Source organism: Dendropsophus ebraccatus, chromosome 2 (assembly GCF_027789765.1).
Source record: "Dendropsophus ebraccatus isolate aDenEbr1 chromosome 2, aDenEbr1.pat, whole genome shotgun sequence".
In the NCBI taxonomy this organism is placed as follows: domain Eukaryota; kingdom Metazoa; phylum Chordata; class Amphibia; order Anura; family Hylidae; genus Dendropsophus; species Dendropsophus ebraccatus.
Genome location: NC_091455.1, coordinates 176,154,912 through 176,169,766, shown reverse-complemented (window position 1 = coordinate 176,169,766; position 14,855 = coordinate 176,154,912). Strand labels below are relative to the sequence as shown.

The 14,855-nt window shown below is 40.2% G+C and overlaps 1 protein-coding gene across 3 annotated transcripts in view; it reads left to right on the top strand.

Moving 5' to 3' along the window:
• The window catches only part of IGF2BP3 (insulin like growth factor 2 mRNA binding protein 3), a 91,944-nt gene that overhangs the window by 30,927 nt on the left and 46,162 nt on the right, over positions 1–14,855 (top strand). For all 3 annotated transcript variants that reach the window (XM_069960461.1, XM_069960459.1, XM_069960460.1), the window contains exon 3: positions 14,094–14,142. In XM_069960461.1, coding sequence (XP_069816562.1) covers positions 14,094–14,142 — 49 coding nt within the window. The remainder of the gene's footprint in view (positions 1–14,093; positions 14,143–14,855) is intronic.

Genomic DNA, 14,855 nt, shown 5'->3' with positions numbered 1-14,855 from the left:
ACATGCTAGTATCATTGTGTTCTTCTGTGATTGAACTGAAGCATTTTATATGATGGGGTCAAATGAGCAGATCTGATGAATAATTCTGAAAAAGAAAAACTGCTCTAATCCGACATTGTACAGTCTACCTGATCCTGTGTTTGGTTTCTCCATGGCCGGTCATCTTTGTGGAGTGATTGACTGAGCGTCAGGCTATTCATGGCTCAAAACAAGGCAGGTCTCGTATATACTCAACATCACTGACCCTAAAAGATTTACAGTTTGATCTACTGTTTTAGGTTAGGGCTATGTTCACACACACACTAAAATACAGCAAAAAATATGAAATATATATATATAATAAAGCCTATGGATGGGTCTGTGTACACATTGGGGGAAAAAAAAACAAAAACTTAGCTTTAGCCAGCTTAAAACTGGGGCCTGAAGATGAGGCGCCAATTTCCCACAGTGCTGAATTTTGTGTGGTATAGCGCATCCTCCTAGACGTGTTGGTCTTTTCCTTATGCCATGCCTTGGGTAGCCCCTTTTTTTAAATCTATGAAAGGCTGTTTAGTGAGGTGCAAAACACACAATACATTTGGTGCAATGCAAGAAACTTTTTTTTTTTCTTTCTTTTCTTTCTTACTGGTTACTGGTGCTTCAATGATTTTGCCATGTAGTTTGTTTATTAGTAAGTAAAGGACATGGATTGCCACACTATAAGAATTATATTTCAAACTGTAAGTGCTAGTGAAATGAATGGAAACCCTAAAATGAGGAATTTACATTACCAGCTCCCACAGTCCATGTGATCACCCTGCTGCAGGGTATGAGTGTCTTACTTTTTGTGTCTGAGAATTTGAAGGGGTTGGCCACTTTATAGTAAAATAGTTCAGTGTACAGTAATAGTAAGTGTACTCACTGTGTAAACTGACAGCAGCTTCCTGTGTACCTCATAGAGCTAAAATCAGACTTCCCTCCACCAGGCTGTGCTGAGTCTGTCCATAATATGGCCGACATGGAGGAGCATGTTACAATGCCCCACCCACCAGTGACTACTACAGAGCCTGTTTATGCCTATGGAGGACACTGGGGATGGGGCATGGTCACATGCTCCTCCATGTTGGCCATCTTATGGACCGAATCACAACAGAGCAGCACAGCCTGGAGGAGGGGAGTCTGATTTTAGCTCTGAGGTACACGGGGAGCTACTGTCAGTAAGAGCTGTAAGTACACTTACTAATACTGTACACTGAACACTTGGCCAGTAATACTATCTAATGTAGTGTAAAAGACCTGAAAATGTGGATGAAGAGTTGTTGGTGTATATGAGTGGGTAACCAGAGGTTTTGGCTTTGCGATACCAAAATGTCTGAATGCAGTCTAAAAGTTTCAGCTGCCTTCACAGTGGAAAATGCAAAAATGGTGGTCTTTTCTCACACGCTACAGTTTAAAGAGGACCTGTCACCCCCCGTGCCGGGGTGACAGGCTCTGGACCCCCCGTTACAGCCCCCTATACTCACCTGATCCCGCCGGGTCACTCTTTTGGATCCAGTCGGGTCACGGAGATATCAGCTCCCGAAGCCCGGCGCGCGCGCTGACAGGAGAGTCCGACGCTCATAGAGAATGAATGGGGAGTCAGATGCGCCGTCATTCTCTATGGGCATCGATCTCTCCTGTCAGCGCGCACGCCGGGCTTTGGGAGCTGATATCTCCGTGACCCGACCGGATCCAAAAGCGGGGATCAGGTGAGTATAGGGGGCTGTAAGGGGGTCGGGAGCCTGTCACCCCGGCACGGGGGGTGACAGGTCTCCTTTTAATTGCAGTACGATCACAGTACTGCAGCGATTCCACTGAAATCGGGCAGTAGTGCAATGGAACTGCGTTGTGTGAACACAGTCTCACCCAAGCTCAAATTTTTTAACTTTTAGTTACTAGCAGGTTAGAATTATGAATTTTCAGAGTTTCTACACATTGTTCCATTACAAGGAAGAGAGAACAATAATAATGGGTTGTTGTTATTTTATTATATGCACATTTCCTGCTAACAGAATATATAGCCCTTCTATGCACATTTCCTGCTAACAGAATATATAGCCCTTCTATGTACTAAGGGGGAGATTTATCAAACATGATGTTAAGTGAAACTGGCTCAGTTGCCCCTAGCAACCAATCAGATTACACCTTTCATTTTCCAAAGAGTCTGTGCGGAATGAAAAGTGGAATCTGATTGGTTGCTAGGGGCAACTGAGCCAGTTTCACTTTACACAATGTTTGATAAATCTCCCCCTAAGTGTATACAAAGCCTCCCACAATATATGTTGTGTTCTTTGTAGTCGACTTCTTGTGTATCAGTGAGAAGTTAATATAATCTGGCAAATGTGTCATGGAAGTTGTATATTGCTTGTAGGAAAGTACGTTACTATGTGTGGGTTTTTGTAATGTGTACCAATACGTCGGGTTGCTAGCTCTTTCATATAAGATTACACGTGTGCACTTTTGAATTTGAGTGGAAATCCCATAATGGTTAATGGAATAGTTTGTGTTGTAAGATCCGTTTGGGTAAACATACGCCTCCCATTGTAATGTACATAAAAAAAAAAGTTTACACAAACGTACTGTAAAGTTCCTATAGCAAATGTCTGCCAAGTGTCTGTGGCCATTTTTTTTTTTCTCTGCAGTGGAATCATGAGAAATAAAAAATCTACAGTATAGACCCATACGCTACACTGGGATTGTGGCTGAAGAGTGTGTTCACACACTGCAGAGAGTGTGCAGTGTTTTTGTGCCAAAACAAATGTGTACGGATTGGTGGTGTGTAAACCTAACCCTAAAGTTTAATTTTAGAACTTTGTATACTTTTATGCAATATGGTTCAAAGTTGAACTGCTCGATACATACTGAAAATGGCTACAACCCCTCCCCAATGCATACCTCTTGTCATAGGGTACAAGTTAGTGTTTATGTTCTGTGTGGCAAATAGTTTTCAGTACATTAGGTGGATGTGATAACTTCCTTTTTAAAGGGGTATTTTAGAGAAATATGAAAAAATGTTTTTAAATCAAGTTTTATATAGATTTATTCTATTTAAAAATAAAATCTCAAATCTTTCAGTACTTATCAGCTGCTGTAGTACCCCTTTAAGAGCAGCATTTTGTGTGTGTGTGTGTGTGTGTTTTATGTCCTATAACTAGATGTAGGGAATAATTTGATATCTGTCTACATTTGCATAAGTGATCAGATGTCATGAGGGTATTCTGTTGAAGAATAGGTTCTTGTAACTTACCGCCTCAATTCATGGAGATTTCCTTTCATTGTATAAATGATCTTTCTTGTATGTCTGTCCATTTTTATGTTAATGTGGCTATTTTTTACAGTTGCACAGCAAAGGTGTATTCACACTAGATTGCAGAAATACTTTACATTAGGTAAATAAAATTTGCCCCATCTAAACCACTTTTAGTCTTTGTACAGTATGTTTCAAGTACCTGACTGAGTGTGTATGTGTGTGTGTGTGTGTGTGTGTGTATATATATGTGTAATAATAAAAAAATTGTGTGTCTATCGAATAAATATATATATATATATATATATATATATATATATATATATATATATATATATATATATATATATATAATTATTTAATTATATCTTATATCTCCCCTCCATGATGCTTTAGTACTATTAATGAAAATGCTGCTCGAGGGTCATAGTCTGAAAGGCACCACATGGCTAAGCCTGCTATTTCTGACAAATAATGCAGTAACCTGTTTGAATGCTGGAGTAGGCCAGTATTGGCCATAAAAATTTGCAATGTAATACAGTGTTAAGCATATCAATACAGTGTACAAAGCTTTATTCACATGCAGCTACAAAGCTCTTTAAAAACCTGCAGCATGCTCTTAGATCGGTAATCTGCATCTTGTTTTGTTCTACCAGGGGTTTCTTTGAATTTTCCATGGCTTTTGTCCATTGTTATGTAAAAGGTGAAATCTGCATCAAAATCTGTGGCAACAAATAGATTCCCGGCAATCTGAGCAGAGGAAATTCTATGGTGTGTGTGTGTGTGTGTGTGTGCATATGGCCTTATGGAGCAGGCAATAGTGAAGACTGCCATTGGTGGGAAAGCTATCCTTTTTTCCTGTATTTGCCACATGCAATTTTTAAGGGGGGGGGGGGGGGGGGGTGGTATCCAGGATTAGAAAAACATGGCAGCTTTCTTCCAGAAACAGTGCCACACCTGTCCTCCTATTGCATATAGTATTCCAGCTTAATTCTATTGAAGTGATTGAAGCGAAGTTGTAACAGAATACATAGCCTGAGGACAGGTGTGGCGCTGTTTTTGGAAGAAAGCAGCCATGTTTTTCTAATCCATGTAATTCTATCAGATACTCCTTTTAACTTTTTAAATATAGTTGAAATTAAGTTTTAATTTACTTTGATTAAAAATTCCAGTTAACAGCAGCTATGTTACTGACACTTCTATATGAGCGTCTAGAAGAACATTTAAACTAACAAGCTAACCTGGTGTGAACTGTGCATTGATACAATGCAGATGGGATTTAAAAACCTAGTTCTAACCCCATAGAAAAAAAATAAATGTTGAATTGAAGATGTGTTGCAAAAGTCGAAAGGCTGCAGACAACTACCCCCCCCCCCCCCTTGTGAATTTATAATGGTATAAATAAAGCCTTTATTAGATAGGTCTTCATTACAAATTTTGTTTAGTTTTTATTCTACTGCTGTGTTGTGTTCAGTTAAATCCTTCAGAAGCAGCTGCATCTCCAGGAGCTCAGCCTCTAAGGGTAAAAACACACACACCGTATACGCAGCAAATACGCAGCAGATCTGCAGCAGATTTGATGGTGCAGATTTGATGCTGTGTTCAGTTATTAAGATCTAATCTGTTGTGTATTTGCTGCGTATGGCAGCAGTAAATACGCTGCGTATATGGTGTGTGTGTTTATACCCTAAGTGCTTTCACACTGTGGAAAACAGGCGGAAATTCCAAGTGGAATCCCAACCGCTAAGGATATGTGCACACTACGGTATGAGCCCGACCATAGAATGGAGTCTATGGCACGGACGGAAATGCGTGGGAGTGGGTGGTGGTCTGCGTGGATTCTGTAGTGTGCACATAACCTATCTGCTCGGAATCCCGCTTGCCCCACAGTCTCCATGTTATGATATGGGGCGCCTCCACTCTCTGCAGCTCTTTGAGCAGTGAGCAGATTCGCCCTATACATAACATTAAGACAGTGAGGCAGGCGGGATTCCATTCGGAATTTCCGCCTTTTTTCTGCAGTGTAAACGCACCCAAACACTTATATCTCCTCTTCTGAACCAAGGTCCCCATATATTTTATATTTATGTCTGCTGTCAAACGTTAATTCCTGACTACATGACCATTAGCTGCTCAACTGCCTTCACTCATACAGGTTAAAAGGGTTATCCAGCGCTACAAAAACATGGCCACACTTCCCCCTCTCTTGTCTCTTGTTCAGGTGTGGTTTGCAATTAAGCTCCATTTACTTTAATGGAACTGAGTTTTAAACCCCACCCAATCTGGAGAAGAGAGGGGGGGAAAAGTGGGCATGTTTTTGTAGCGCTGGATAACCCCTTTAATTGGTCAATTTGTGACCCACAGACAGCCATGATTGCGTCTCCACAGCGACAAAATATACATCCAGGATTTAATTGTAAGTGAAGGGGTTGCTCAACTAGGCAGCACAGCAGACAGTGCAACAAGGTGGTAGCCTCAGCTTAGAAGTGTTTAAAGGGAACCGGTCACACAACCCCCCCCCCCCCCCCCCCCCCCGGGTGCAGACCCGCATACTCACCGCTTCTAAAAAGACCCGCTCCTGCCACCGAAATATCTCAGTCCGAAGCCATGCACGCGCTCCCAGAGATTGGAGCCGTCATTCTGTATGGGCGTCGGACTCATCTCTGGGAGCGCGCGCACGGCTTCAGACAGAGATCTCAGCAACTGGAGCGGGTCCAGGAGCGGGACTTCTTGGAAGCGGTGAGTATATGGGTCTGCACTAGGGGGGTCGGCCGGGCTCTGTCCCGGCACGAGGGGTGACAGGTTCCCTTTAATAGAGCTTATTCCAGACAACCTGGTGATTTGAAATGGTCTGGAATATATTAGCGCTATACAAATAATTATTATACTGTGTCAAGACATTGTGGTGACTATCCTAATGCTAAAAAAAAAAAAAAAGTGTCAGGATGTAACACGGGTGGTGCTCGTGGCTAGTTTGTGGAAGTATTTATTTCAAGCAACTGTTCTAGGAAGTGCTCTATAGAAAATGGTGAGATTCTGCAAGTCAAAGCTACACTTGCATTTTCATGTGCTTTTACACTTCTCACTTATTGAAGTCAATGGGGGAGGGGTTGGAAGATCACACCTAGTGTATTCTGAAAACGCTGTATTAACTAAACCGGTGACACTTTCTTAAGCATTAAATGGGAATAGGGAATCATTTCCCCTTTTATAAAAACTGTCGAACTCCTAATGTGAACTTACTAGTGTGTGTGTGTTGTGTGGTTTTTTTTTTTTTTTTTTACGTGGAATGTGTTTCATATTAAACCAATACATGTATGCACAACTCATGAATATTACAGCTTTTATGTATAATTACTTGGGTTCTTCTTTTATTATACATCTATAACATAATGACCAGGTGGCAAAAAAACAAAGCTTTAATATTTCATTAATTCATACCTGCTAATGGAAACTGGGTCACGTGCATACTTGGTGGATATACTGCATATTTTTTTTTTTCTTCAAAAACACTCTGTGACATGCATTGATTAATTGGTGTAGATTAAAAAAAGATATGTTGTAGCTTTTCTGATTGGTATGCCCAGTAGGCTGCAGGATTTACCCATTGTAGGCTAAATGTAGCTGATGAGCGGAAAAGAGGTGACTTGCACACATGTTCATTATAAAGAGCAGCAAAAGAAAAAAACAAATGTAGGTCATGGGAGTTAAAGGTATACAAATTACGCTCCAATGTTTATTCTTCAGTTTTTAGAAAACTTCTACGACACTTAGAAGAATGTTAGGAAACCATGGACTTCCAACACCCAGTCACTCCTATATCCACCAGTTTGAATGTTGTGTGAAAGGAAGCCGTGGGGGTTGCCATGTTGCCTGCCCTCCATAGAATGCAGTAGACCACTGCCACCTGGTGACCACATTCTCACAATTTGACACTGTCAATTGTACTCCCCCCCCCCCCCCCCCCCCCCCCACCCCACCTCAACTATGAATGTTCTATACGAAATTCATTGAGCTTAACAAGACCAGTTTGGAAGTGGTTGACAATGGGAGGTAGTTTACGAAGTATTCAGCCTTTGTTTTGTTCAATGAAATAAGTCTCAATATGTGACATTTCTTATGTATGCACAAATCTGTTAATAAACAGTTTCATGGCTGGTGTAACATTACTAATTGTTTATTTTAAAGTGAATTTATATTAAAAAAAAATTATATAAATAATTAGTGTGTATAAAATTTATTTTTTTTAATTTTTTTATTAGACCTATCTGAAAACATGTACATAGTCTTGTCAATACTCTGGCCATTAAGGGTGCCTGTACACCTTCAAAAACTGTCAGCCGAACGATAGTGCAAAAGTCCTCTCCCGCTGTGGGGTGCTTGGCTGAATCAGTTGGCTTTGCTGAAGGTGATGGTTAGAAACTTAGGGTCCATTTACACAGAAAGATTATCTGCCAAAAATTTTAAGCCAAAGCCAGGAACAGACTATAAACAGAGATCAGGTCATAAGGGAAAGCCTGAGATTTCTCCTATTTTCAAATCCATTCCTGGCTTTGGCTTCAAATCTTTGGCAGATAATCTGTCAGATTATCGATTATCTTTCTGTGTAAATGGACCATTATGGTGCGTTTACACAAAAAGATTTATCTGACAGATTGTGGAAGCCAAAGCCAGGAATGGATTTGAGAAGGGGAGAAACCTCATTCTTTCCTTTATGACCTTAAAAAATCTGTCGGATTAATCTCTCTGTGTAAACACACTATTAAGGCAACATGCTTACAACTATATCGAGACATGCCTAGCAAAAATGTAGGCGATAGAAATACCCCTTGGTTGTATTTCTACTAGTATAGATAAGTTGGTCTGGTAACTCTTTACACACTAATAAGGCGCAGTATGAATTTTTTTCAATCCCTGGGGGGTGGGGGATTGTGGACCCAGGAATTCTGGTGAACAGTACAGCAACAGTTTTTTAAAGAGACACTTGTGTAAAACAAAAAAAAACATAGCCACAGTGTGTTCATGCACTTCCTGTCTGTGGATTGATAGCACGACAGTCCTTATTACATGAACTCAGGATTCAACCAGGAGAAGCGTTTGGGGTGCTGCATGGTCAGAGTAGGGCTCGATGCTATTTTCATCTGCCTTAGCTGCAGTGTGATGGTTGGGGTGTAGAGGATGACGCTGGTCAATATGGCACTGGTAGAGGTTTATTGCTTTCGGCGCTTATCTGGTAATTTATAATAATTTTATATGCATCTATATACTGTATTCTGCCCACATGTCTCTATATATTTGCATCTGACGCTTTTCTCTATGGCTTTTTAAAAAAAAAAATAATAATTTTTAATCAATCATCCTGTATCAGTGACATACTGGTGTTGTATGAACATTATCTTTTTTAACTTTATTTTTTTCTACAATATAATTGCTACGCTTGTTTTATCCTATTTTTTATTACAAATGTGGCTGAACATGCATGTAAGTAAAGTGACCTTGCTATTCTGCAGTTATTGGCTTGGTTGGTAGTACTGCTGGAAAAAAAATGCTGTGTTGGAAAAAATAAATTACCCATTTCTTATGGAAGTGTCCTTTTAGCAAGTGGTCACCTGATTGCGACCCTTACATAAATGCAGCCTTTTACATGTAGTCCATTAAGGTACCCACTCACTTTAGGGTTATCATATCACATTTTAGCTAAACACTATGGGTATCCATTGAAGTACCACCAAAATGCTTTAATTTGTTTTAATTTTTTTTAGGCATTAAAAAAACTCTACAATATTGCTGGTAAAGTAGCCCTAGGGGTGTGATCACATGCAGCAGATTAGTTTTACAAATTTTTGTTATTTGCCCCTCTAAATGAGGCTTGCTGAAATCTATGTGCATAAACAATCCCATTCATATGTTGCAAATCTGCTGCTTTTGACTACACCGTACGGATAGGGTCATACATTGCGTATTTAGGCAGATTTTCTGGAATTTGGTTTTCTATGGATTTCGATGTAAGAAGGCTAAATCTGCAGTTCTACTGCAAAATGTTTCACAATTTTTTTTCCCCTCATTTTAATGGCCATCAGTGTACTCCCATATATTTTAATCTGCTGTTTCACACCTCTCCCTTTCATCATGATGCACCAACTACAGTGTGTTTACACGTGTGTGTTTTTTTTTTTTTTTTTTATTCATTCCCAGTTTTTATTTCTTTTTTTAAAAGTGCATGAAAAAAAGCTGCATGTGGGAACACACTTGAAGACAATAAATTGTTGAGGTGCATATTTCCATTATGGCCCCCACAGAAAAGCTTAGTGTGTGTGTGTGTGTGTGTGTGTGTGTGTGTGTGTGTGTGTGTATGTTCTAAGTTTCTTTATACATAGCGATCTGTTCACATCACATGTTAAAACATTTATATTAATAATATTATTCATGATATATATATATTTTTTTTTCAGTGGGGTATTTTAAAAGTGTCCATTTTGTGTTAGTCTATCAAGTTTCCATCAGGATCCACTTTTAACAGGATAGACAGAGACCAGTTTTTGTACACCCTGTTTGGCATCTGTTTTTCTTGTTAATAACTTCTAACTGACTAAGAGTACTGTTACACGGAACGATAATCGGCTGAATCGTTCCATGTAATAAATACAACGATCAGCCGATGACAACGATCATCGGCTGATCGTTGATATAGGTTCTGACCTATATTTGTCGGGCGCCGGGCGCGCACTGCTACATGTAATGGCAGTGCGAGGTCGGCAACTGACGATCTACATTACCTATCCACGTTCCAGGGCTGCTGCTGCGGTCTTCTTCTCTCCTGGTCCCGCGCACTGTAACGTCAGAGTGGCCTGTCAGCTGACAGGTCACCCAGCCAATCACAGGCCGCGGCGGTCCCAGCCTGTGACTGGCTGAGTGGCCTGTCAGCTGACAGGCCACTCTGATGTTACAGCGCGCGGGACCCAGGGAGAAGAAGACCGCAGCAGCAGCCCAGGAACGTGGATGGGTAATGTATATAGTTATGCAAGGGCTGCAAGGACATCGGTAACAATGTCCTTGCAGCCCTTGTTTAACGATTATCGGGCCGTGTAATAGGCCCAGTAAACGAGCGGCGATCTAGCAGATTGCTGCTCGTTTACAGGTATTATCGGGCCCTGCTCGGCCCGTGTACTACCACCCTGATACTTTTTTTATGAAAGCAAAATGCAAAAAATTATAGATTTAAAAATTGCATGCAATGGAATGGTAACAAGAGGGTCGTATACCAAAACTGTTTATGTTAAAAAATGTTCCCGTTTTATTGATGTGAACCTAGCTTACATCCTTCCTTATGTCCCTGTGCTTTTGCATCCACTCCTGGCTTAATAAAAACTGCTTCTGTGATTCTAGCCACACACAGGTAATTTCCTGTGTGCTGACGCAGAGGTTGTTGTTGTGGTGTGTGTGTGTGTGTGTGTGTGTGTGTGTGTGTGTGTTTTTTTTTTTTTTTATACAATCTACAGTTTACTTTTTTGCATTCACCTGTTCATCAAATGTAGTTTATTGACATGTGCAGCCAGCCATTTCGGGCTAAAGAGAACTTTCATTGGATTATTGATGGCCAGTGTCTGTTCTAACCATCACGGCTTTCCCTTTTATGCTTCCAGAAGCCTTTACATACGTACCTGACTGATAAAAGCAGTACTTTCTAAGTTGCCAATACTGTTAGAAACAACACGTCATTAGTAAATTACTGTTTATGAAAGTTTTTATGTGGCTAATACAACTGTAAAAAAGAAAATATCTGGCTCACGGACTGCTCGAACTGGTTGCTAAAGTCTACAGTAATTTGTTTACTGTATTAGGTTTAAACTTCTTTTTAATGTGATTATTATTATTTATTTTTTTTTTATATATAAACCTTTTTGATTCATTGGAAATTTCTTCCTCAGCAATAAATTGTTCCTATCATGGAAATCTACCACAACCATTGCCCACATTTAGGACTTAGGTCTTTGGCCAATCCAGTATTTGCATAGACAAGTAGTAATTTTCCAAAAGTTCTTTTAAAAGCAGTGGAGACAACAGGCGGAACAAACGTGACCCTAGCGTTGGACTGCCTTAACCTAAGCCAGAGAGTCTGCTGCACTGTTGATCCAAAAGAAAATTTGTGCTCTGCTGAGGCCTTTGTCCTATTACACTTGGCATTCATTAAAGTCCTAAAACTTGCGGGGCTCACGCAGTGTACGAACCCTATCAAATCTTTTATTTCTGCTATATAATTCTTGTGGATGTGACTTTGGAATTATATATATATTTTTGTTTATTAAAAACCTATATTCGTGATTATAGACACTATAGAAATATGGTGATCTCGTAGGACAATGCCACTAAATCTGTGTGTAGGACAGCTCTTTTAAATTTCTTTCTGTAGGGATCTGATATGATGGAATTCAGAAAGAAATTGGGTGGCTGTGAATAATAATAATAATAATTATTATTATTATTATTATTATTATTATTATTATTATTATTATTATTATTATTATTATTATTATTATTATTATTATTATTATTATTATTATTATTATTATCTTTCAACGTACTCTTGATTCCAGACAAGTGATAAGGGTTAAAGGTTTCTATACACCTAAGAGTTCTTTTTACACTGAGCCAGCTGCAAACAAGCAGCAATTGTGCGGCCGGAGAAATGATGACTGCGTCGTTTGTGCGGCCATTTAAATATATTGCTAACGGCTGTCCATCTGCTGTCTACACAGGGAGATTTGGGGCCAGTAGCAAAAAATTTTTAGTGTCTTGGAAAAGATGTGATCAGTTTCTGTTTTCCCGTTCAATCACCTGATCGCTGACCCTTTTACATGGGGCAATTGGCCGAATGAGCGTTTCTAGGAACCCTCATTGCCAATATTTGGCCTGTGTTAAAGATCCTTTAGAATATAATTGGCCAAAACTGCCGCTATACAATGTATGGTTCTCTCCTGAACAATCACTGACAAATGATATCGGTGGAGATAGGGGTCGGGTGTGATGGAAAATCACAGCACAACCCCTTTGTTCAGGTAGTGATAAGCTGCAGACAGACCTCTATTGCCAGGGCTTATATCTCCCTAGAGAGAACACAGGAACACTCGGTTGTGCCAAATATTCCCGTGTATGGGGAGGACAGGCAGCAGGTGGGAGAGAACCAACGACCAAGCAGTCATTTGGCCATTGGTTATTAAAAATGTATGGGGACCTTTTACATACAAAACGTTACAAAATCAAGAAGCCAATTACATAAATAAAGTAAATGGCAGACTGGTAAATGGGGACAGAGGACCCTGCCTGCGATGGTTTACAATTAAGTCCTTTTCCATATGCAGCCCACAGTTCTCATATTAATTGGTTTTACTATTTACATACAAAGTTACAAAGTGTGATCAATGGGGGAGATTTATCAAACATGGTGTAAAGTGAAACTGGCTCAGTTGCTCCTAGCAACCAATCAGATTCCACCTTTCATTCCTCATAGACTCTTTGGAAAATGAAAGGTGGAATCTGATTGGTTGCTAGGGGCAACTGAGCCAGTTTCACTTTACACCATGTTTGATAAATTTCCCCTATTGTTCACACTGAGGCTTTTACACATTTGGATTGTGCAAGAATGACCTGCTCAGCTCCTAAAGACCCACTTAACAACATTTGTGGTGCTCAAATGTTTGGCCATTTACCACAGTGTTCACACTACGTAAGCTACATAGTAATCACGGCCGTTTTTGCATATTTGCAACTATGGCCGTGATTACTACGTAGCTTATATAGTGCTGCCTTCTATGGAATCCCAGACGGAGAGTATACACATAGGGGTCTATACTAGTGGCTCCGCAAGAAACTGACTTGTTAGTTTTCTCTGGCCGTTATTCATTGTACCCTGTCGGTTCACAAAATGGAGCATGCGGCTCTTGCCGCACGCTCCATTGTGTGCAGCGGGGAATTCTGATGAGGGCACGCAGGGATGCGCCTGCATCCGAATTCAGTAGCAGTAAATCACTGGGGTACTGGTACTGGGATGAACTTTTATGACACCGGCCATTCCGTGATCTGGTCATGGGAAGATAGCCTGTGACTTAATAATTTCTTAGTTCTAAGTCTCTAGCTTGTGCAGTTTTCTTTTTATAGGTGAAATCCCATTATGTGTGCGTTAGGCTTAGTTTACATGTTACCAATTTATTATATGTATGTTGTAACGTTTGAGTTTGGAATATAGAGAAGGCCGGAACATCTATGTATATTTTGCATGTGCATTCTTGGGAGTCCCAGGGAGTATGTGGCATTTCAGGCATTTGCTTGTTCATCTTTTAAACACACTGTTCAGCAAGCACTCCACTACCACAAATGCCTGGTTTTAAGTTCTACATAAGAAATGTATCTTTGCAGACTCCTTAACCAGTGAAGCACCAGACATGAGTCATCCACATTGTTGAGTCCTGTATCCCAACAAAGCGATTATCCTGTAAAAGAAAGCATGACTTGTAGGGAAGGGGCCGGCCAAAACCCTTTAACCCTCCCCAAACATGGGAGGGGGGGGGGAGATGGGGGTCCGGGTGGATATGAAGTGAGCTAATTGAATGATTTCAACTTCAAAGACCAGGAATGATAGGAATTCCCCTGCAATTGTATGTGATCAGTTCGCTCATAGACAGTTAGAACTCTCATTCAGTATCTCTGATTTTAATCTGTCTTGAATATTCGTGCAGTACCTTTTATATGGACGCATATGCAATGAGTCTTGTGCATTGATGATAACAACGATTTTAAACTTTGCATTTTTTTTCTTCTTTTCTTGTTTTAGGAGTCGGAAGCTACAAATCCGAAATATACCACCACATCTACAGTGGGAGGTATGTATGTCTTGTGTCTTACACTTAGTATGTTTTACCTGTGATCTAACTCTTGAGAATCTTATAGCGTGCTAAACCTACCTAAGTGCTTGAGTTCTGGCCGTCTTTGTCAGCAGTGGCAATCTGTCTGTCTGCAGCCATTGCCAGTAGTTGGAAACATCTGTTGGAACTTTGCAAATGTTATGTGGACCGTATGTATCCGGGAAGGGCCGTGCTTCCATTTTTGTCGCGAAGGGTGACTTTTTATGAATGAGAATTACTGTCCAGTTGGACCAATGGAGATTTTAGGTTGCTGTTTGTAAATGGACAACTGATGTAAACAACAAATTTTATCTACAAGATCACGGTGATAAGACAATAATGTGTGAACCCAGCTTTAAGTGGTTACCTAGGATGATAACTTTTTTTTTTTTTTTTTTTTTTTTTTTGCAAAAACAGCACCACCCCTGTCCCCAGGTTGTGTGTGGTATTACAATTCGGCTCCATTCACTTTACAGAGGTACTGTCACCAGAAAAAAACTTTAGACATGTCAGAAAGACATAAAATGCCAAAAATGACCACAGTTCACACTATGCAGTTTGCATGCCACCGTTGCTAAAACAGACAAAAACAAAGTGCAACAGCAACGTGCAAGTGCCAGGATTTACTGCCCATACCCCCCCCCCAGCGTACACGATAAGTACCTGCTCTAAAGGTTTTAAAAAATTTAGGT